Source organism: Podarcis gaigeae (assembly GCF_964106915.1).
Source record: "Podarcis gaigeae genome assembly, chromosome: 7".
NCBI classification, from domain to species: domain Eukaryota; kingdom Metazoa; phylum Chordata; class Lepidosauria; order Squamata; family Lacertidae; genus Podarcis; species Podarcis gaigeae.
In genome coordinates, this window is record NC_139683.1 from 51,367,035 (window position 1) to 51,388,305 (window position 21,271).

At 42.3% G+C, this 21,271-nt stretch overlaps 1 protein-coding gene across 4 annotated transcripts in view; it reads left to right on the forward strand.

Annotated features, from left to right (window-relative positions):
* The first annotated feature begins 7,601 nt into the window (after positions 1-7,601).
* CDH7 (cadherin 7) overlaps positions 7,602-21,271 on the forward strand; it is a 122,845-nt gene continuing 109,175 nt past the window's right edge. The window contains exons 1-2 of one of the 4 annotated variants that reach the window (XM_083746920.1): positions 7,602-7,781; positions 18,916-19,140. In XM_083746920.1, the coding sequence (XP_083603046.1) occupies positions 7,656-7,781; positions 18,916-19,140 (351 nt within the window). In that variant the 5' untranslated portion in view covers positions 7,602-7,655. Of the gene's footprint in view, positions 7,782-7,903; positions 8,445-8,597; positions 8,690-18,726; positions 19,141-21,271 lie in introns of those variants that run through there. The other 3 variants (XM_083746921.1, XM_083746923.1, XM_083746922.1) reach the window with 3 other exon arrangements.

A 21,271-nucleotide genomic window follows, 5' to 3' on the forward strand; every position in this document is an offset into this window, starting at 1 on the left:
CTGAGGGAAAGTATATCAACATAATGAAAGAAGCTTGTTTATTTGGTGGGCACATTCCATGGATGTTTTATTTGCAGCATTATTCCTCCACCAACCCCTGGAGTTCATCTGTGCTCCTCATTTCCTACCACAACTAGTAGGGAACTTTCATAAATGGCCACTGTCCTCATGACTGACAAGAAGCTTCTCTAGGCAGTGACCCAGTTATGCATTGCTACCCACATTTAGCCCTAAAGTACAAGAAGTAGTCTTTACTATTTCTTAGACAATGAATCAAAGTCAGTACTTTCTTAAAGGTTTTCCATACACAGGTGACCTTTAGCATTTTGTCTACAAGAGATCTGCTACCCCACAGTAAGATGGAATTGCCTCGTCTTGCTCCTACAGTGAGACAGTGAGACTATGAAACTTATATATCACAGAACATATGCTAGTTTCTCCGCACAGCATTTCAATGCCTCAGGCAAGGTCCAGTTAGCACTTTCTGTTCCTTTATTAGACCTTTGTTTTTCTTTACTCCTACAAATTTGAAAAAGGACAGTTGTGCATTTTCAGGTGAAACAAAATGATAACAGCATAACATATATAGGGATGGATTTGTTCTACAGATGTGTTGATGTTTGGAGACACACCCAGGCTACATTCCCAGAGTGGTTTAATCAATCTCGCTGAATGTGGAACTCTTGGAATTGTTACTCTGGGAGAGGTATAGGGGTCTCCTAACAACTCTTAGCATCCTTAACAAGTTACAGCTCCCATAATTCTCTGGGGGAAGCCATGACTGTTTAAAGTGGTATCCTAGTGCTTTATATGCATGATGTGAATGTGGCTCTAATGTGGAAACCAACAGGTAATATAAACAACAGATTGTGATATGTCATATAGCACAATGGCATATATGTATTCTGCCTGGAAATGATAGAATAATCTATCTTAGTCTACAACACAACTAGCATGTATCTTCTGAATTTGCATATGTGTGCACTAACCATTTATACATGTGAAATTTGCACAACCCTGTCTTCTTCATGCTGAGCAGATGGCACTTCTTCATTCACTTCACCGGGCAGCTATGAATGCCCAAAAGGCTGCACTTATAATATTGTGTTAGACTAAGGACAGCAAATGTGGTGCCTCGACATATTGTTGGACTACAACTTCCATCATCCTGGACCTTTGACCATGGGGCTGATAGTTGTAGTCCAACAACATCTATATGATTAAAGATTGCATGATATACAGCAAGTGAGAGAGAGAGCAAGTGTGACAGACATTCATGGAGTCATCTTCCTATTAATAAATCAATGTTAAAACATTTTGTTGTAGCTGCAGCGGAATATCCAAGGTTTAATGAATTAATGTAGAAGTGGGACAAGGAAACAGTAAAGTGAATTCCACTATAGAACTATATAATAGACTGTGAATGGCAATCAAGTTGAGTTCTTTGTTGCTAGAAAGTTTTCCGTCTTTTCTTGACAGGTGTTTTCTGCTCTTTTGAGAAATGTGAATGAAAGAAATAAGCGTAGATTGAAGAGAGTCAGAGCATGTGGATCTGTGTTTGATTTATAGTTATATCAGGATGCTTATGGAAATAGAAAGCATTCTCCTTTCTCAGACGGAAGGTCATATATTCAAGTCGCACACTTAGAGTTTGGCTTCCACATAATGCCGTAGTAAGGGAGTGGGGTTTGTGTGTGCGCGCTTAGAGCTAGTTATATTTCTGTCATGCTTATGCAGAGCATGGAACACTATGCCTGCTATCCTTCTGATGGAGTATCTGGCACATGGAAAGATAAACTTCCTGAGAATGTATCCTTCCTATTCCAGAAAAGCAATGTTATGGCTTAGATTGTAATAATATTCATGAGGGACTGGGGCTCTGTGGTTGGCATCTGTCTCAGGAGACAATGGAGGAGTATTCCTTTGGGGGTGAAGTCAAACTGCTGAAACTGTTGAAAGCTCCAGAGACCATTATGGGAGAGGCATGTTTTGTTGTAGCTGGGGCAGAGGAAGGTTGTGCTGATGCAGGCAGATGCACCCTACAGAGCGGGCTTGAAGTTGCCAGCCTTCCTGAGAAAATATCCTTCCAGAAAGGTAATGTTGTGGCTTCGATTGTAATAATACCCAATTCACAAGGGATTGTGGCCCTGTGGCCCTCCATATGTTGTTGGATTCTAACTCCCCTCCGCCTCATTCAGCATAGCCAATGATCAGGGAAGATGAGAGTTGGAGTCCACAATATCTAGAGCAGTAGTGGGGAGTTTCTTGTCCACTGAGACTCAGATCTCCACCAGGCCATTTTAGGCAAACCTTGCCTATTCTCCCTGTGTGGGACAACATATGTAAAGAGTTGCTGGAAAGTTCAGAAAGTGCCAAATGTACATTTTTTTAAAAAAGTACACATTTTGTTATTTCTGAGCTTAGCATTATACTTCATAATATAAACATTTACTCTCTGGTTGACCATCTGATGGCCTGTAGTCTTGATCTGGCACCAAGCAATTTTATCTGGCGCTAGTGGCCATACCAAATATTTACCAAGACAATTTTCTGCGTAATTTTATTTGCAGGACACAAAAGAAGATTGCACTGTGAAATGCTTCTACTTCTTACAATGTTGCTTTCTCTTTTTGATACTGTATCTAATATGTAAATGCACAGATCAAATTGCAAAAGCTACTTCCCTAGGGTGTCCATCAAAATTATGACAGTTGCTACCTCCCAGGGAATGATCACTCAATGCTTATTTTTAGGGGCTAGCCATGTCAGTTCAGAGCATTTGATCACCACAATCTATGTGTTAACAATCTTCGCCTTATGTTATTCCTCTGCCTAGTCACACAGGAAATGTGACAGATTGCATGAGCAGAAACAGCTCGGTAGTATTGGCGTAAGGATGTCTGAGGGATGAAAAGCCTGCCCCCTGAATCCTACATGCTCCTTTGTGAGCTAAAGTGCCAGATATAGAGGCTGAGACGACGCCATTAGAGCAGGTGTATGGCAGTGGCTAAATGTGTGCGGAAAAGGTACTGATTAATATGAATGCTGTAAGGATTACTGGCAAAATGTATCTGAAGAGCTTTGGACAATGGAAAGTACTCTTAATGTTATGTACCATTATCCAAATATGACTAAGAGAAGATTCGTCAGTTGCATCTGTTCCATTCAAACTAGACTACTGCAATATGCTCTGCATCACACTGTTTGGGTTTGCCCACACCTCCATTTGCCTCACTACTAAATCAGACCAAATAGCAACCAGGTTTTCCATGGCTGTTTGCTCTGATTCAGCGGTAGAGTGCATGTTTCCCAGGGGAAAGCTGTGGGACAAACACAAAACCACTCAGACCTGTGCTTTCCAGGCACAGGACAAGCGGAAGAGTGGATAAGCCTAGTGTAAAGATAGTTTGGAAACTTCCGCTGACACAGAATGCAGCCACAAATGTTCAAGGGGGCAAGATATTCGATGGAACCAATGCTGTCCAAATCACATGGTCTGCCTATTTGTTTTGGGGTTTCCTTTAAAGTGCTGAGGGTTGTTGTTGTTTTTTACCAGTAAACTCATAAATGGTTTGGGATCAGATGATCTGAAGGACCACCTGCACCCATATCAATCGGTCTCTAAGACAGACAAGCCCTAGAGACCAGGTCATTTTGGTGGTGACCTCATATCACAGAGACTCTCTCCTGAACCTTGCATCGTTTCAGTCATGCTTGCAAGCTGCCCTAAAAGATGGCACAGGAATGCCTTTAGTTAATAAATAAAGCAAGTCTGAGGTCATCACAAACGATGCCCTTCTTTTGCTCAGAAAACGTCTTAGTCCTTCAGCCTTGCTCTTTAATGGCTAGCCTAAGATTCCACTTTTCTTAACACACACACACAAACAAATGAAGAACAGAATCAGCTCCGTGGTTAATTACATAGGCACGCACAAGAATGTCACAGGCTTTTTGTGGTTGAATGCATTCTATTATATTGCATCCATGGCCTTGGATGCACAGGTTTGAGATGGGAGATTTCTTCTACTTGCCTCTTCAAAACCCCCACAAAAAACCTGTCCTTGAATTCACGATGCTAGAATGTTGTGCTTTTGGTCTTTGCTCATAACCCCTAATCAAAGATGCAAAACCTCAAAAAAGGGTTAGGAGATATGGTAGAGATCGTGATAAAGCTGGTCTTTGATTTTTACCCTTACAGAAATACCAGTGTTTGTATTTCATGTTTCAAAAGCTACACAATTTGAGACTGACATGATATTTGATTTTCTGAGCGATTAGGAAGCACGCACGCGCGCACACACACACACACACACACACCGCCCTACCCTTTTTTCATTCTTAAAAGGAGGAAATTGCTTTATTCTTGAGATATTTTGTTATCACTGTTGCCACAGTTCACAATGTGCTTTGAATTAAAGAACTACATTTAATTAGAAATCTACATAACAGCTTTGCTCTTTGAAAGTATGCAAAAGCTTTGAAGAAAAGGCTAATGCGCCTAAAAGGCAAATCAAAAGGCAGTGCAGGGCCAGGTTTATTTCGATGAGATTTCTCTGGTTGTGATGCATGTTTCTTAAGGACAGGAGATATTAAGAATAAATAAATAATAGTAATCTTTGAGGAAAATTTAATCTTGACACCAGCCATAGTAAAATCTAAGTTCAGAGCTTTTTTTGCTTTTTCTTTTTTGCAGATTCAACATCCACGTAAAACAAAGGGCTCACAGATTCTCATAGGCTGATGGCCCAAACCTGATGCCACCATCTCTACTTTTTACTAGCTGCTAAACCGGGGTGGGGAACCATAAGTCCAGGGTCCAAATGTAGCCCTCCAAGCCTCTACATCCAGCCCTGGCCACACCTCCTTCCTTTGCAAAGGAAAATAGAAGCAGAGGCAGAAAGGATCAGCCTTAAATTCTGATTAGTTGCATGACTTTGCCATTCTGTGTCAGCTCAAAGGAGTGTTGCTTCTATTTATATTTATATATATATATCACAGAGATTTGCACCTTTTCTCACCCTCTGGTCTAAACACATTTTGAAGCCCCAGGAGGCAGATTAACTGCAGCCCCTTTCCCTCTCTGTCAGAGGAAACCCACTCTCTGCTATTGCTTTGGATCCATCTGGATTCACTCTTTTGAAGGGAGGACTAGATGACAGTGGTAGGTAAAGGAGAAAAAGAAAAGGGCGATTGCTTTAAAAAATAAATTCTACATGAAAAAGATCCAGAAAACCTCCTGGCAATTCCGTACTGTGGAGCAGCTGTTTTCCACCCCAGCATCTCAGGAAAGCCCACTGGTGCTGACCAGCTCCTGCAGAGGCCCAAGAGCCTCCAGAAAGGTTAGGGTCCTCTGTGTGTTTGTTTGCAGGGCAGGTGGCATAAGGCAGCTTCTGCTCCCCTGCCCACAAAAGTGAGCAAGTGAGTGGTGGTTGCAGCTGCCTCCCATCACTTATCATGTCACACCTTACTTCTAGAGGTGAGATGGAAAGGACTAGGGCTGCCCTGCTATGCCCCGGGATTTCAGGTGAGAATATAAGCTAGAGGAAGTACTGTAGCTGCTTCTGCCTCTGCCTTTTCCCTATAGGCAGTGCAGTTGGGCCATGTGTCAATTTATCCATCAACAGGGCACCTAAAGAGAGTGAAGGTGTGGAAGGGAGCAGCAAGCCCTCACCTATGCTTTCTATCTTGGTGATACAGCAGTGCAGCTCTGAGGGCTGGGCTGGGCCTGACCCCTTTGCTGCACTGCCCACAGAGAGAGTACAGGCAAGCAAGAGGTGGCTTGCAGGACTGGTGCCTATTCCTGGGCAATTGGTCCCACAAGAGTGCAGCTGGATCAGGCAATGGGTCCACTCCATCCATTCAAAGCATATCCAAGGCACCTTCAAAGCACATGAATTCCAGCAAAGAATCATGGGAACTGTAGGTTTCCCCCTTCACAGAGCTACAGTCTCACCATTCTTTGGAGGAAGTCATGTGCTGTTAATGTGCATTGAAAGTGAATTAAATATGTGATGCCAGTCTGGCTCATTTATCTTTTTTCTCCGTATGGCACAGTAGGGAGGTGCAGGTCCAATCCTGACCACTGCTACCCACAGAACAAGCAGAACACCTGAGTGAAACGAGCTCTCCTTCCTGGTAAATCTCCTCTTTCCCTTTGGGTGCTGTGGGGGTGGATGAGGCCTGTGTGGACACCCTAGAGAGAGGACAAGCAAATGGAACACAGCAGGAGCATCGTTTGAGCACAGTATGGAGACTCCGGCCTTATGGCTGATGTACCTCCACAAGTGAAAACCCTACACACTCGCCTGGCTTCCTAGGCATGGGAACAGCAGCTGAGCCTGAACAGCAGGCCCTGTTGCCATTATTGTGTACATGGCTGGGTTGAGGGCAATTGCCCCACAACACCAAACTCTGCAATTAGCCCTAGCTTCCTTGTTCGCCCTGTCTTTTGGTGAGGAGGATGGGTGTTCAAGGTCAGCTTGAGATGCTCTGCTGCCCAAGGCAGGGTAAGTGCCATGCGGTGGTTAGCACATTGGGCCTCCCCATTTGGTTATGAAGCTCCCTTCTTGACCTGTGGCCAGTTACTTACCTCACAGGTTTGTTGTGAGGATACCATATGGAGAGGGAGAACCATGAGCTCCTTGAGAGAAGCGGTGGGAAATTGATATCATCAACATCATCGCACACCTCTGTCCATGGATACAACCAGGATTTATGTGTGGAGGGGCAGGGCAAGGACACTCACCTGTCACCATCCTCTGTCTGGCTCTGTCTAGCAGATTTGGAATGAAATGTCTCCACAACAGTTGCTTTAAATTATTTTCTATTGACCCCAAGTGTTCAGAAAAATCTGCTAAAATCTTTCTGCAAGTTCTGCTTTTAGTTAAGTTTTTTTAAAAATTTATTTACTTGATTTGGAGGGTGGGGACAGCTGCCCCTCTGGCCTCTGTCCCCTGAAAAAGTAAATGCATATAGTACCCCGGGCTAGCCAAATCATTTCCCCGTCCCTGAAAGTATTTTATTAATTAAATTAATATACCACCTTTCATCCCACTGAGCAGCAATACAAATGCAAGGATGCCAGGATAATAAACTAAGGAAGGCGCACTTCCCTGCGACTTCTTCCCGAGACCTCGAATGGGCCGCCTGAGGCCTCCCTCTGCCTAATGAAGAAGGCTGGTCCCGGGAGCTCGCTTCCCGGTCTAGAGCCGTCTCCTTGGATCTCTTTCCTTCCGGATGGGCTCCCTAAAACGGATCCCGGGGTCGACTTGCGCTGCAGCCGCCCGCCCCTCGCATCCCGGGGACTCTCTCCTTGGATCTCTTTCCTCTCTCCATCGCCAATCGAGGCGCAGGAAGCGCGGCCGCCTCTTCTCTTCAAGCGAGCGAGCGAGCGAAGGCAAGGCGCGCGGCGCTCGCGATCGGCCGGGGAAACGGGGCTCTCCTCGCCGCTGAACCGCCGCGCTCGGGCGGACGGCGCCGATTGGGCAGGGCGGGGCGGGGCCCGGCGCCGCGGGAGCACCCCCCTCGCCGCTCATTGGCTCTCGCGGCCTCTCGGCAGGCTCCGATTGGCGGGGAGGGAACCCCCTGTGTCGGCGTCCGCCCGAAGCTAAGCCGCTCGCCTAGGCGAAGCAAGTTCTCGAGCGGAGCCCGGGCACATGGTCGAGAAGAGGCGGCTAGGACTTCGCCGCTCCGGCGCCGGCCCGCTTGGATTAAAGGCTTCTGGCTCGGCGGCTGCGAGGCGAGAGAGACGCGCGGGGAAGGAAGCAGCGCGGAATAAGCAGGTAAGGCTGCATCGTGAGAGCAATTGCAGGGAAAGCGGTGGGTTAATTTCTCTCCACCTTCCCCTCCCACTTCGCATTTTCCTCCTTCGCAAGCCTTTCTCCCGAGTCCCGGGGCAAAGTCAGCTACCGCTCTGCGGCTAGACGGGCGGGCGAGGGGATCGCGTCCCGAAGTTTGCCTCGCCGATCGCGTCTCTCGCTGGCAGCAAAGACGCTGCCTGGGCAAAGAGGCTTCCCCGGGAGAAATGCTCGATTTCGCCGAGCTTGCAAAAGGCACCCGGAGCGGACTTCTGCTGCCTCTTCCCCTCGCCCTCCCACCAGTCGATGCCATAGATAGCAAGATATGATCGCGGGGAACAAACTCCCCATAAGGACCCTTAGAAAGAAAGCGGCTCGAGAATGGCTCAGGAGGCAGATCACGTAGGCAGCTGGGACGAAGCCAGCTACTCTTGCAAAAGGAAGCAAGGGAGGGGGCAGAGCTTCTCATCCCCGCCGCCCCATGCAATTTGCTGGAGAGCTAAACTGTTACCACCTTGCGCTTGTCCTACTGCCTGCTGCTGGTACTGATGCTGTGGACTGGAAGGCTAGTGATGCAGGCAGATCTCCGCGCGTGCCTCTGCCGTCTCCATCCTTTGGAAGCCGGGTTGTTTCGCAGTTTTTGCAAAGGTGGAAGTGAGAGCGTGTTTTTAATTAGCATGCACTTAGTGAGGTTCCCTCTGCGGTGTGTGACTGGCTCCTGCTGACCTCCATCGTGTGCATGTGCGTGCGTGTACCCCCGATTCTCCCCCCCTTTTTTTGTAAATTAGATTTGGCTTTTTGCCCTGCTTGCCTAGCTGATCAAACGTCCTGCTGATCGATAAAGTAAAATGGACATTTTGTCTAATGCTCAGGTCTTCCATTTGTGATGTCAGGTGAGTCCCTGTTGCCTTCAGGATGACTTTTGTTAGGGATGGGTTTAAGGAAGGGGGGGGGGGAGAGAGACTGTGCTCGGTGAAGCTTTTTTGATTCCGCAAATGGAATCGTTGATACTTTAAACCTTTTCAGTTGTTGGGAAGAATAGCCCTGTTTGATAGAAAGTGCTTGGAGTCAAAGCAGACTTGAAATGACACTCATGACTTCATTGTTTCATCTAACAGGACGCATTGTCCTTTCTCTCCCCCTCCCTTCTTTCTTTTGGAAAATAAAAATATTAAGGCTTTGTTGGATATAATTATACCTTGCTAAGATGACACAAGCAGCCAACCACCATCAATTACAACCATAAACCCCTCTTGGTAATGATATATAGGCTACTGTAGGCACCCCTGACTATATTGTGCTAATTTTGATGGCAGATGAATTTATGTGTCCTTTCCATTTATGCCTTTTAGTGAAAGTCAGATATGTTCATCTTTTGCAAAAGACAACAAGCTAGCTTTTCTGTTGACATTTGGATTCTGGGATTTTGTGTGAGTGCTAATATGTCAGGTAGCCAGATATCCTGACAGGTCAGTGGTAGGAAATGGTATTGAGGGGTCTGGTTGTTTTCTGGCAGTCAGAATATAAATTGTAAAGCTGCTGATACATAAATACCAGCAACGATTGATAATAACTGGCATGGCAGTACTCAGAGTATTTAGCAAAAAAAATAACTATAGGTTTCTTTAAAAGTATTTCCCTGCTGTGCTGCCATGATTTACCTTTGAAATCTGTAACTGAAGATGAGCTTTGTCTTTAGTTCAAAACCTCCCAAGTCTAACTTTTAAAGCACCACAAGGTGTGAGTACCTGAGGGAGTACAATATGTATGGCCTGTGCTGTTGATAAAGAGTAGCAACATTTCAAATAAGTAAATAAAATCAGCTGACAGAAATGGAGCTTAATTGATCAATGTTTTGTTTGGCATTAAAATAGGCTGAAAAAGGTTTCCTATGAACAGAAAATACTTGAGATTAGACACAGAAGCAGGACTTAGAGATGGATGGATGATGATGATCTGAACCAGTAAGGATATTCCTATGCGAATACCAAAAGTTTTCAGGTTTTGCTAGAGCTACACATGGAAGGCTTAAGCTGGTTAAGATAAGGGGGCGAGGGACACAGCACCATCCAGTGTTAAATAGTGATCATCTTTCTGAAAAAACTTTTAAGGTCTTCAGGGTTAATTGGAGGACATTGTACCTTTAAAAAGTGAAAGATTATAACTAATTAAGTACCGCTTATAGGTCAGGGGGATGGTGTTAACAACGACACTCTTTAAGTCTCCCTGTGCTGATAGAACCACAGTGCTCTGCTTTCCTTGTGTGTAAGAGAGTAACTGCAGAGCATCTGTAGAACTGCAATACATCCTAGAGTATGGCCATTTTGCCTAAGAAGTATGGTCCTCATTTTGACGTCTTGTTTTCAATGCCTTAAACCTGCACCCTAGGTCTTTGGTGCATGCATGTGTTTAACCTTTAGAAAAGTCAGCCGCTGGGCTGGGCATATCTGCTATTCCTATAGAAAACCATGTTTATTTCATCCTGAGTCAACATCCTTAGAGTGAAGAAGATTTTTTTTTTATCCCAAAGTGTTCAAAAATGTAAGTAGTTAATGGAAGTTGCTTATTTTCAACTTTTAAGTGATCTGGAGTTGAGAAACTCTTAGCACAGCCTGGGATGAAGTAAGATTCCATTGTCTATCTCACAACCAGATATTGCAGTAACATTTTCTTCTCAACTGTCTTCTTTAGCTGATGAGGTACCATTTGTTCATGTGTGCTTTCTCGCTAGACTTATCTTCTGCTTTCTCATGACAGTAAGGCATCAGATGAGCCTTGCTGAGAAGGGGTGCATAAAGATAGGTGGTGTGAATGTGGAGCTATTAGCAGCAATACAGGAGTGCCTCCTCTGGGAACATAGTGGCTTTGCAAGGAGGGAGCTGCTACAAAGTAATCCCTTCTGTATATGGAGATGTCTTAATCTTGACAAGGAAATGAAAACAAAGGCAGAGTTGAGTGCTGGATTTGATTCCTGCACCTCTGCTTTAGCTATAGAAATAGCATAGAAAAACAGTCTGTCCTCTCTTTTCCCAAATGGACGTTTGGGGGATTTTTTGAAATTTTGTTCTCAATGGAAGACAAATGGAAGCAAGATAGAAGAGCTCAAACTGTGTGTGTGTGTGTGTGTGTTGAGGCAGGCAGGGGAAGCAGCACTTTAGTAGGCTATCATTGGATAAAGTGCTCCAAATGATGGAATGGCTTTTTCTTTTTCACCTTCGAAATGATTTCCCCCTCCACTTATCTTCAGAATAAAAAAGAAAGAGAATCAGGGGCATTTGACTGGAATAATGTGCTCATTTTAATATCATAGGCTCATTTGAGAAAACCTTAGGAAAATGGGTTGGGTTACTCAACTTCATGTTGTAAAATTTAAACACACATCTTAAAAAGTTGTAAAAACATCGTGCACTTTAGTCCTGTTTCTTGAGCGTTGTATAAAGAATCATGATCACTTTTTTTGGTGTATATAGTCCTTACAGAAAACTGTGCCATACCCAGAAATATGCCTTTTCTTTGTTTTGCAAACTTGTCAAGTCCTTTCTTGTGAGTTTGAAGAACCAGGACTTAGTTCGATGTAGCAGGGCCGTATATTTGGACCAGTTCATGCTCCTTGGATGTAGATACCAGGAAGCATGCCATATATGTTTTCACTCCTTTGTGACTATTTAGCCAAGTTTAATAGTTAATACAGGGAACTGAATGCATATAATAAGCCAGCTTATCTTCAGAGAACTGTCTTCTTAAGGGAACCCTCCTATACTTCTCCCAATAAGACAGCTTCTGTCTTTGAGAACATCTGGGTCAGCAGTTGTAATATGGATCACAATCTAGTTATAGTTGTGGTATATGCTGTAACTACCTAGATTCCACTCCCTCCACACCTGTTTAGGGTCCATGAAGCAAAGGTGCATTGAACATGCCTGAAAAATTGAACATTTCTCTTTTAAGGTTGGAGAGGGGTGTGCAGTTATGCTTGAAAGCCCACAGGAGGTGGACTTAGATGTTGTACCAAAAGCAATTTGGTTTTTCCTGTGGGTTTGTGAAAGAGAATGACAAATTGTAAATGCTGTAGCTATAGCTGATCAGCTATCATGGGGCAGACCTGCTGCTTCCACAAGTATTCAAGGGGTCGTAGTTCAGACTCTGGGGATAGCAGTCAATGGTGGAATTATCACAACACACAGAGCGTTACTTGATTGAAAGACTGAGGAGTAGTGTGAAGATGAAGGGATAGATCTTGCACTGTTGACCTAGATGGGGTATAATTTTCCAGTTGCCATTGTCTGCGCTCCATATCGGGGTTGTTTCCAAGGAAAGTAAGAATCAGGGTTAACAACTGGGCGGTGCGATAATGCTGAGAAGCCAAAACCATTAAGAAAATGGGAAATAGATGTGAAAGAAGCATTTAGGGCATTAAAAGGCTGCACATGACCTTGCAATGGAGAACTCTTGCCCTGTGGATGACATGGATAAAATATGGAAAGTTCTTAGAGCAAGCTGCCTTTCTATGGGTCTGTAAGTTATAACAGGAATACATTTGCGGTCGTGTCGTGTGGAGGTCAGGAATAGAGGAGAAAAATACTGATGGGGCAAAGCCTCATGCAGAAGATCAGTCTTCCCCCAAAATGGCAGATTGAGAGTTGGGGTGAAGTGGGCTTTGGGATGTAAATGAAAAGGATGGATTTGTGCCTAAAGGTCAGGTAAGGGAATGAAAAGAACATGCCACTTCCCAAAAGTTTAATTGCTATATAAGTTAATAAACACTGTTAAGATCACTCATTCATGACATCTCAGCTAACTGGATCAGAATTGCAATTATTGCTATCATGGTGCTGATCGTACTTGTAGTCAAATATAATAATTAGTATTTTTAGAGGTGAGAAAAATCTTATGCATCCTATCTAAATCTGTGGCCGCACGCTATAGTTAACTGTTTATAATGACTGCTCGTATATGAACACTGTGAAGCACAGCTCAATGCTAAAGGCAGTTTCTTGGAAGTAAGTCCTTGTAACTTTCATGTAACTGTGTTTGCAGTCACGGTGTATGGGCATTGTGTTCCATATATAATGGTTGGAACCTTAAAAATCAGTTTACTTGGAAATAGGTTTCATAGAGTCAGTGGGGCTTATTTCCAAGCAAATGTACTTGAGATCAGGTGCAAAAAAAATTAAGTGAAACTTTATTTGCCACTATATTTTAGAATACAATTTCTTTCCCAATGGGACACTTAAGGTTACATGCAGGTAGCAAGAACTGTTAATTAAAAAACAACCTCAACAGTTTTTTAGGCTAGTGAACTAAATATGTTTGTTAAAACATATTGGAGTGGATTTTTAGTAGTCATTCATTACTAATATTTCTTAAAAACCCTTTCTGTAAAATAGACATGATTACAGTATCCTATCCCAATATAAAACCAAGAACCAGAGAATATGCTTCTCTGAGTTTTTGTATAGAGATTATTGAATTAAAATGCTGAGTTCTTTCACAGTATATGGGCTGCAGTGATAAAAAATGAGAATATTTCAAATTAGAGTTAAAAATAGAGTTTTTAATAGAACTTGAGGTTTTTTTAAAAAAAACCTTTTGAACTGTTTGATCTTCAGTTATAATTAGATGTTTAACATATACGCTAATTGCAACTGCAAATAATTTTTCCTCCAGCTCTTTTTGCCCGTTCATCAATTGTGCATTCCGAAGACATTCAAGGTTGAGACAAGTGCATTTTAAAACAAAATCTTTGAGTCACTTTCTCCTTCACTTAGTACTTTACTCCTTGAAGCAGAGATGACACAAATGACACCTAAATCGTAGGAGGAAGGTGCAGTCTCTTTATTGCTTTCAGTGGTAGTAATATTAGTTGCTGAAGCTGACAAACACAAGCCTTGAATGTATGCCTTGGCAGTTAAAAGGCCTTTCAGTAATATGAAAGCTGTGATGATATTTAACGACTTTGTACAGTAAATGATCCTGAAATGATGCTTATTCCGACACATACATATAACTCAGTAATGTGTATTTGTGTGTTTATAGCTTTAGTACATACTTCTATATGAAACAGGGGATAAAGTATATTTAATAAATAATTGACTGTTCTGCAAGAATGGAAGGATATTATAAACTCGATATTGCTTTCCCTTTTTTTTTTAAAGAAGTTTACTACACCGCAGTGTTAAACAGACTGGAAAGGCAAAGAAATAAAAGTAAAGAATTTGTGCAGATAAAATAACAGCCATTAAGACGAAAGCAAGTAAACTATCCAGTTGGAAAAATGTGTTGCCACTTAACTGAACAAAAATAATTAGAACAATGAAACATCCTGCTCAACCCATTTGAAAATGGGTAAATAATGAGGGCTTCCTGCAAACGATGCCAGTGCTTTGTAGGCCAGGGTTAGTCACTTGTTTACTTACTTCAGGTATCCCCCCCCCCAAAAAAAAGTCACTCCCTGTGGATCTGACACCAGAACTGCATAGATGCCACCTTCCCAAGACTGCATCTGGCTCAAGGTTCTGGTGGTTTTATATAACTCTTCTTTCAGATATTTAGCATTGTGCTAAGGGGAGTTATTGATGACCTCTGTTACCATTAAAAGCTCTGCAAGGTTTCTTACTATGCCATGGTGATAGTATATATGTAATGTGTACACACCATATATTTAAAGCACGTCTAAAACACATGACTCCCCCCCACCCCGGATCCTGGGAACCAGCACCCTTAAACTACAGTCAGTGTTCAAAATTAGCCCGTCACCAGACGCATTTTGCAAATAACACGGGTCCAATTGCAACCACGTGGCGATCTCTAGATGCAAGCTTGACGAATGGGGAAAACAAAGTGTCACTTAGAGAAGGACCTGGAATATTTTCATTGAAACTTGAATTTGTTTTATTCCGGATTGTTTTATTTGATGTTTTCATGTGTTGTAAACCACTTTGAGATTCGTTCTTTAAAACATAAAGCACTGTAGAAATGAAAATAAGAGCAACAGCAGCAGCAGCAACAACAATAAAGTCCACTGCAAAACAACAAACAAAAACAGCACTCAGACTTTCCATGGTGGCAACCGTAACCCAGGTTTAGGGCGTCATTTGGTAATTAGATTGTATATGAGTTTCTAACACTGACTAGAGTTTCCAGGACTCTTTGGGGGTTTCAATACGTGGTTTAAATATATAGTGTTTATGCAGCCATGATAATAAACCCAGGGCTGCCAGCCAAAACGTTGCAATATTTGTCCCCATGTCCTTTGCAATATAGAGTTCAATTTACATCAGAGCCTGATTTCTTTACACTGCATGTTCCCCGCCAGCCGCTGCCAGTAAAGTGAAGCGGTGCTAATGCTTAGCAAAATTATGTCAGGATATGATGTAACTGGAAAACACATGTGATGGAGGGGGAAGCAACAACATGAGACTGCCATTTCCTTCAGCCGCCCTTTGTTTCTGATAGCTCCACAGTGGTGGCTGTGGGTAAGCTCTTGACTGTTTGCTGCTTATGACTGTACCTTTGGATTATAGTGGCTCTCCACATGGCAATTTTCACGCTCTTCTTCAGGTTTAGAGGAAAGGATAGCAGCTTTTTTTTTTTTGTCACAATAAAGGTTACGGCAATCCTGGAGTATAAATGTTTCCTGGGAGCAAGACATTTCAAAGTGCTTTGAAAAGAGGCCCTAACATATTGCAAATGTTTTACTGACATTTCTTATGAAAATTGAGCTGGTATTTTTATCCCTGTTAAATAACAATCTGTTGCCTCTCTGAAGGAAGCTGACAGTTTATCAATATCAGATGGCTACTACAACTAAGCTGGATCTGTGTGGTTAGAACGGTAATGGAAGGATGCAGAAACAGGCACTGTTCAGCCGTTAAACCACGTCAAGGTTAGGGAAACTGAATCATAGTTTGGTAGGATATCTGGACAAACCATGGCTTCTATCAGCCAGCAAACCAAACATGATTTGAAATAGATTTGCAAAAGCATCTTGAGGCCCATCAGGAAAAACACGGGGTAGAAATAAGTATAATAAAAATAACAACATGGTTTGAGTATTGTGTTTACTATGGTTTGTTATCTTACCTGAATTGACAAACTATAATTGCAACTATAGTTGTGGCTGCGGGGCAAGGTACCTTATAGAAACAGAAGCACTGAGCAAATGGAAAACAAAAGGCGGAAGTCATAAAAGCAGAGAAGCAACTGTAAATCAAAAATCACAATTTCCCTGTATGCTTGGACGCTTAACCATAGCTTTATTAATGCAGTCCACAGTTTGTTATGATGTCTGAATCGAGTCACCCTCATTCTTGCACTTTTTAAAGCCATATCAGTGTATCCCCATGAATTTAGTTGGAAAGAAACGAAGTGACATCTCTTTTGTGTTGAATTGTTAAATCTTATTTAAAGCTGTGGTTTAATTAGAAACTCCAGGTTGATTTCATCATTCTGTTTAAAAGATAGACACTGCAAGTGAAAGGCCAGACTATTGGCAATCCATGATAGGCTTAACAACTGCCAACTTGCCTCTCTGTTGCTGAATAATTGCCTGAGGTGTTTAGAAGTGGGATGGCGGGGGGGGGGGGGGGGCAGAGAGGGATCCAACATGACTCATCATTTGGTGATTGTGATATTAGTTGTTTCTCATCTTCAAGTTGCCAACAATCGCTGCAGTTATCATATCAGTAATATAACTTTTGATATCATTTTCATGTTGATCTCCATAACTGGTATATGTATATGTATAACCATTCACACATTTGTGCTGACTGATTGGCTGATGGCGGTTTAATATTTAGGTGATTCAGTAGAAGCAAAATCTTCTCCCAGCATTTCTTCCTGCCCAACCTGGTATTTTAAGGTTATTGGGATCATTAACCAAATATATTCTCTCTCTCTCTCTGCCTTACAGAATGAAGCACTGGTGTTTTAAGTAGGAAGACTTATAAATTGCTACTGCTTAGTTAGCATACACAATCGGGTTGTGGTTTATCACACCAGCCTCTTAAGCAGAGATCTTCTGCTACAAGGAAGTACTATAAAAAGGCATTAAATGGATTCTGTAATCAGAAGTGCTTTTATTTGTATTATGGTTCTGGTGTACCTTTTGAAGAGTATTGCAAAGGAGCATCACAGCTGAAAGAACTGAAAGATTGTGGATGCCACCCTGGGCAATTCCATTGTTGGGAAGCAAATGTTTCACCTGTTGCTGGGGCAGCCAAACCTGCTTCCTGTGTGACTTCCACAGCTAGAGGAGCAGAACTGGTCCCTGCCCCTAAGACATCCAAACGTGCTAAAATTAAATCAACAGCACCCTGGTTAGGCTTTTGCTTTTTGATACTTTCTGGGCCTGGTCTGGCTTGCCAACTACCACTTACTATTTAAGGCAGGAATAGACAACCTGTTGTCCTCTTAACATTGTTGGACTACAGTTCTCATCATCCCTGACTGTTGCTTGCTGGGACTATTGGGAATTGGAGTTAAACAGCATCTGGCGAGCATTACTTTGGCTACCTCACTTTGGCTGCCCCGCCAAAAACAAACAAGCAAGCAAACAAAACCCTACAATATAATCATTCCACTTGAGAGAAGTTCTAAACATTCAACTTGCCATATAGCATAACAATGCTATAAAAAGAAAAAAGGAAATAGGAAAATAAAGAGATCATTGAAAGGAATATGATACCTGCTTTGAGCTAGGTTTGAGAAGCATATGCAGAGAGAGGGGGCACATTTGATAAGACAAATGGTTGCTTAGGTTACCATGTTCCATCCACCTGAAGCCACCATATTGCATTACAGACTATTTGCATATTACAGACATATCGCAAACATTGCACAAAGGAGGCATGTGTTGGTTGACTAATTGGTACTAAAGTTGATGGAGCTGTTCCAAGAAAAAGAAAGTGCTTCATTTCTGTATTATATTTTCATGCCACTCTTTCGCTCAGTGGTTCACAGTGTTGTATGTATCACCCCCAATCCACCTCTATTTTATTTTATCAACAGTCCAGGGTAGTAATATAGGCTGTGATATAATGACAGTCTCAAGGTTGCCCTGTGCTTTGTATGTTACTTCAACCAAGGTCCAACATTGTACTGTGTTCTTTAAGAATACAGCACAATGGCAACTAACCACATACTTCATTTTAAATTTTAAATATGTTTACTCAGATGTCAGCTCCAGTCCACTGAAATAGATTTCCTTGTGATAATGTTAGGTTTACAGCTTTTGTTGTAAAACAATAGGATTAGCACCCTGATGCTAAATATTAGTGGCAGAGCATCTGCCTGTGACATTGGTATAACATTACTGTAACATTGCAGGAGCAGCATGTGCTTAGAAATAGTTGAGAGGGTGTCACTACCAATGTGTCCAGCCTAGAAAGTATATGTCTCTGGGATGAAATACTCTTGCCTGATGGCAGAGGATTGCAGGCCAAAGAGTCAACTACCCACCCAAATTTACCTTCTTCCAAGTCTCATACTGCAGGTGCTGGTTTTGACCATTAAAGCTCTAAATGGCTTTGGACCAGGATATCTTAGAAACTGCAGATATCCTGCCATATGAACCTACCTATCATGTTCATGCCTCTTCAGAGGCCCTTCTTCATTTCACCTGCAAAGTGTTAGCTAGAACTGCCAAGGGGCAGTGGAGGCCATTCCTAAATTCAGGACATAATCCTGACAGGCTCTCTGCTAGTAAAAAGAAATACTCTCAGTCTTTCTCTTTCTCAAACATAGATACACTTAGCCATTGCTCAATAACAGTAATCAAAGGAAAAAGCACCCAGAATGCCAAAATATTGCATCTTGCTTCTTTTTGATGGGCGAAATGTAAAGTACAAGTTGTAGCAAATGAAAGCTGAAAGAAATGTAATTTACCAAGAAATAATTCTGACAACAGTTCTTTTCTGTTTTTCCTTTATAGGTGCCTCTTACACCATTTCTCTTGTGAAGGCTATTCAGTAGTGGAGACCTTTTTTAATCGAACACTCCACAAATTATTATCTCTGGACTCCCAGCTGACATCCTGCTGGAGGCTACAGCTACTAAGCCAACTGGAACTGTGCCCACTCTCTCTTGTCAAGGTTTTTTATTTTTTATTTTCCTCACACAGGGAGAAGAAGAAAAAATGAAGTTTGGCAAGGTGGAGTTCTGCCATTTTTTGCAGATAATAGCGCTTTTCCTCTGTCTTTCTGGGATGAGTCAAACAGAACTCCCTAGATCCAGGTCAAAGCCCTATTTCCAATCTGGGAGATCACGAACCAAACGCAGCTGGGTGTGGAATCAGTTCTTCGTGCTGGAGGAATACATGGGAAATGATCCCCTCTATGTAGGAAAGGTAGGAGATTTGATCAAATGTCCTATGGCAGAGATACTTGTCTGTCAGAAGCCACTAAAACTGTGATCATGAATTGTAGAGTAAGTTGTGGTAAAGAGACATCTACTTGGAGGTAAGATTCATTTATTTCAGAAGACTTGGGCCTTATGCTACAAATCCCTCAAGTGTGATTCTTGTTTGTTGCTACCTTTCCATTTTCCCTCACACTGGTAGACATGTGTAAAGTCTTCAGCCCCACTGGTTCCTCTGGCACTACTGTTGGTATCCATGACAGTGACACTGAACCTTTTGTGAAATATCCTCGGCCCCTTGGCCAGTGGGATCAGGAAAGCAATTGCAAGGGTTTGTGGGCCTTAATGGAAAATAAATGTGTTTGGCTTGAGCAGAAACTGTCTCAAAAGGTCTTACGTTTCCCAAAGTGCCACTTTCAAAGCCTGACTTGGAAGATAAAATTACATTTGCATGGTTACCTCTGGGGTTCTATACTAATCTGCCTCTAAGCTTTCTGAAACCTCCCCTTGGGAGGAATCGAACCATAGTTAAACTGTGGAATTCACTTCCAGATGATGTGGTGATGACCACCAATTTAAAGGGGGATGTACAGTGCAATCATATACAGAGGTGTCACTGAATTAATGTTGAATTAAGGACCCCAGTCTTAAACAATGTAATATGAAAGAATCAGAGAGGAAAGACATCAGAAGTTAGATTTCTTAGTACATAAATATGTAGATTCAGTTTTGTAATAAGAATTCTTTATTTCCTGTTTGCAGGAGGTTACTTATATTAATAGAGGATAGAGTTACTAGACACAATGGCTGTATGATTCCTCCAGGATAAGAAGCAGTATTAGTGGTTAGGGAAGAATAATAAGGCAGACCCTTCTTATGGGCTTCCCAGATGCATCTAGCTAGCTCCTGAGGGAGCAAGGATACTGGACTAAATAGGCAGGCTTCTTCTTATGTTCTTATATTTAGGGAATAACAGATTGTTTAAATGGCTGTTTTACAGCTATTAGATTTTTGAGCATTTGCCTTTTCTTATGGAATTGACCTTTTTGGATAGCACTTTAAGGAGCATCACTGGATAAAGTAATAGATGCAAAGACCAGAGTTGCATCCTCATGTCTTTCCCACATGCTGTGCAATTGAATAACATCATTTAATTTGTTTGCTTTGAACTGAATATTGGTAAGAATTCTTCTGAGGAAATGAGCTTGGTATTTCAGTAGCTTCCAGTTAATTGCTTCACGTCACATTTGCACAGCACCATTTTCTTCCTGCCCCATGGATCTGTGATGTTGTCCACAAACCTCTTGCTATTTCTGGGATACTTATTCCATTTCCACAGTTCACACATTACCTGAGAATCCATTTAGTTCTCCCATACCAAACCTTAACATAAGAAAGCTTTCTCCAATGTTCCGCCCTCCAGATGTTGAACTCCCATCATCCTTGACCACTGGCCATGTTGGCTAGTGCAGGTGGGTCTTGGAGTCCATCAGCATTTGAGGGGGCACCATGTTGGCGAAGGCAAACGTAATGCATGAGCTGAGCTCTCCATGAATGCACACACACGACTTCTTGGCAGCCTTAGTTGTTCCTGCAATCACAGTAGCTAAAAAAAAAGGTGGAACTGTGGCAGGTATACTGCATTATGAACCAGCTTTTAGCTTGAATAGGGAATGAAGCATTTAATTGCTGAGCTCATTTGGCTGATTGCACGTACATTGGCAATATTTAGGAAGGGGTAGGTGACTTGGAAGCAGACGAGCTGCAAATGTTTGTTGTTATTGTAGAGTATGCTGGGTGAAAATGGATTACTTTGTGCTTTTTTGTTTTTCAGTGGGGATTGTTTGGCATACAAATAATAGCGAATGGCACTCTCAGATTCTGTGCATGTGTGTCTGAAGCTGAAGGAGAAATATCACACACTGTTATATTATTTGAGAAATACTGTAATTAAAGTCTGTATGGAAATCCTTGTACACAGGCAGGCAGAGCTAAAGATGTGCATGCAACCATATTATGGGAATTTCCATATTTTGTTTGACTGCTTAACCATGCAACCCTAATGTTCTTTAATTTATTTGCTTTGGACAGAATACTGATAAGAATTCTCCTGAAGCAAT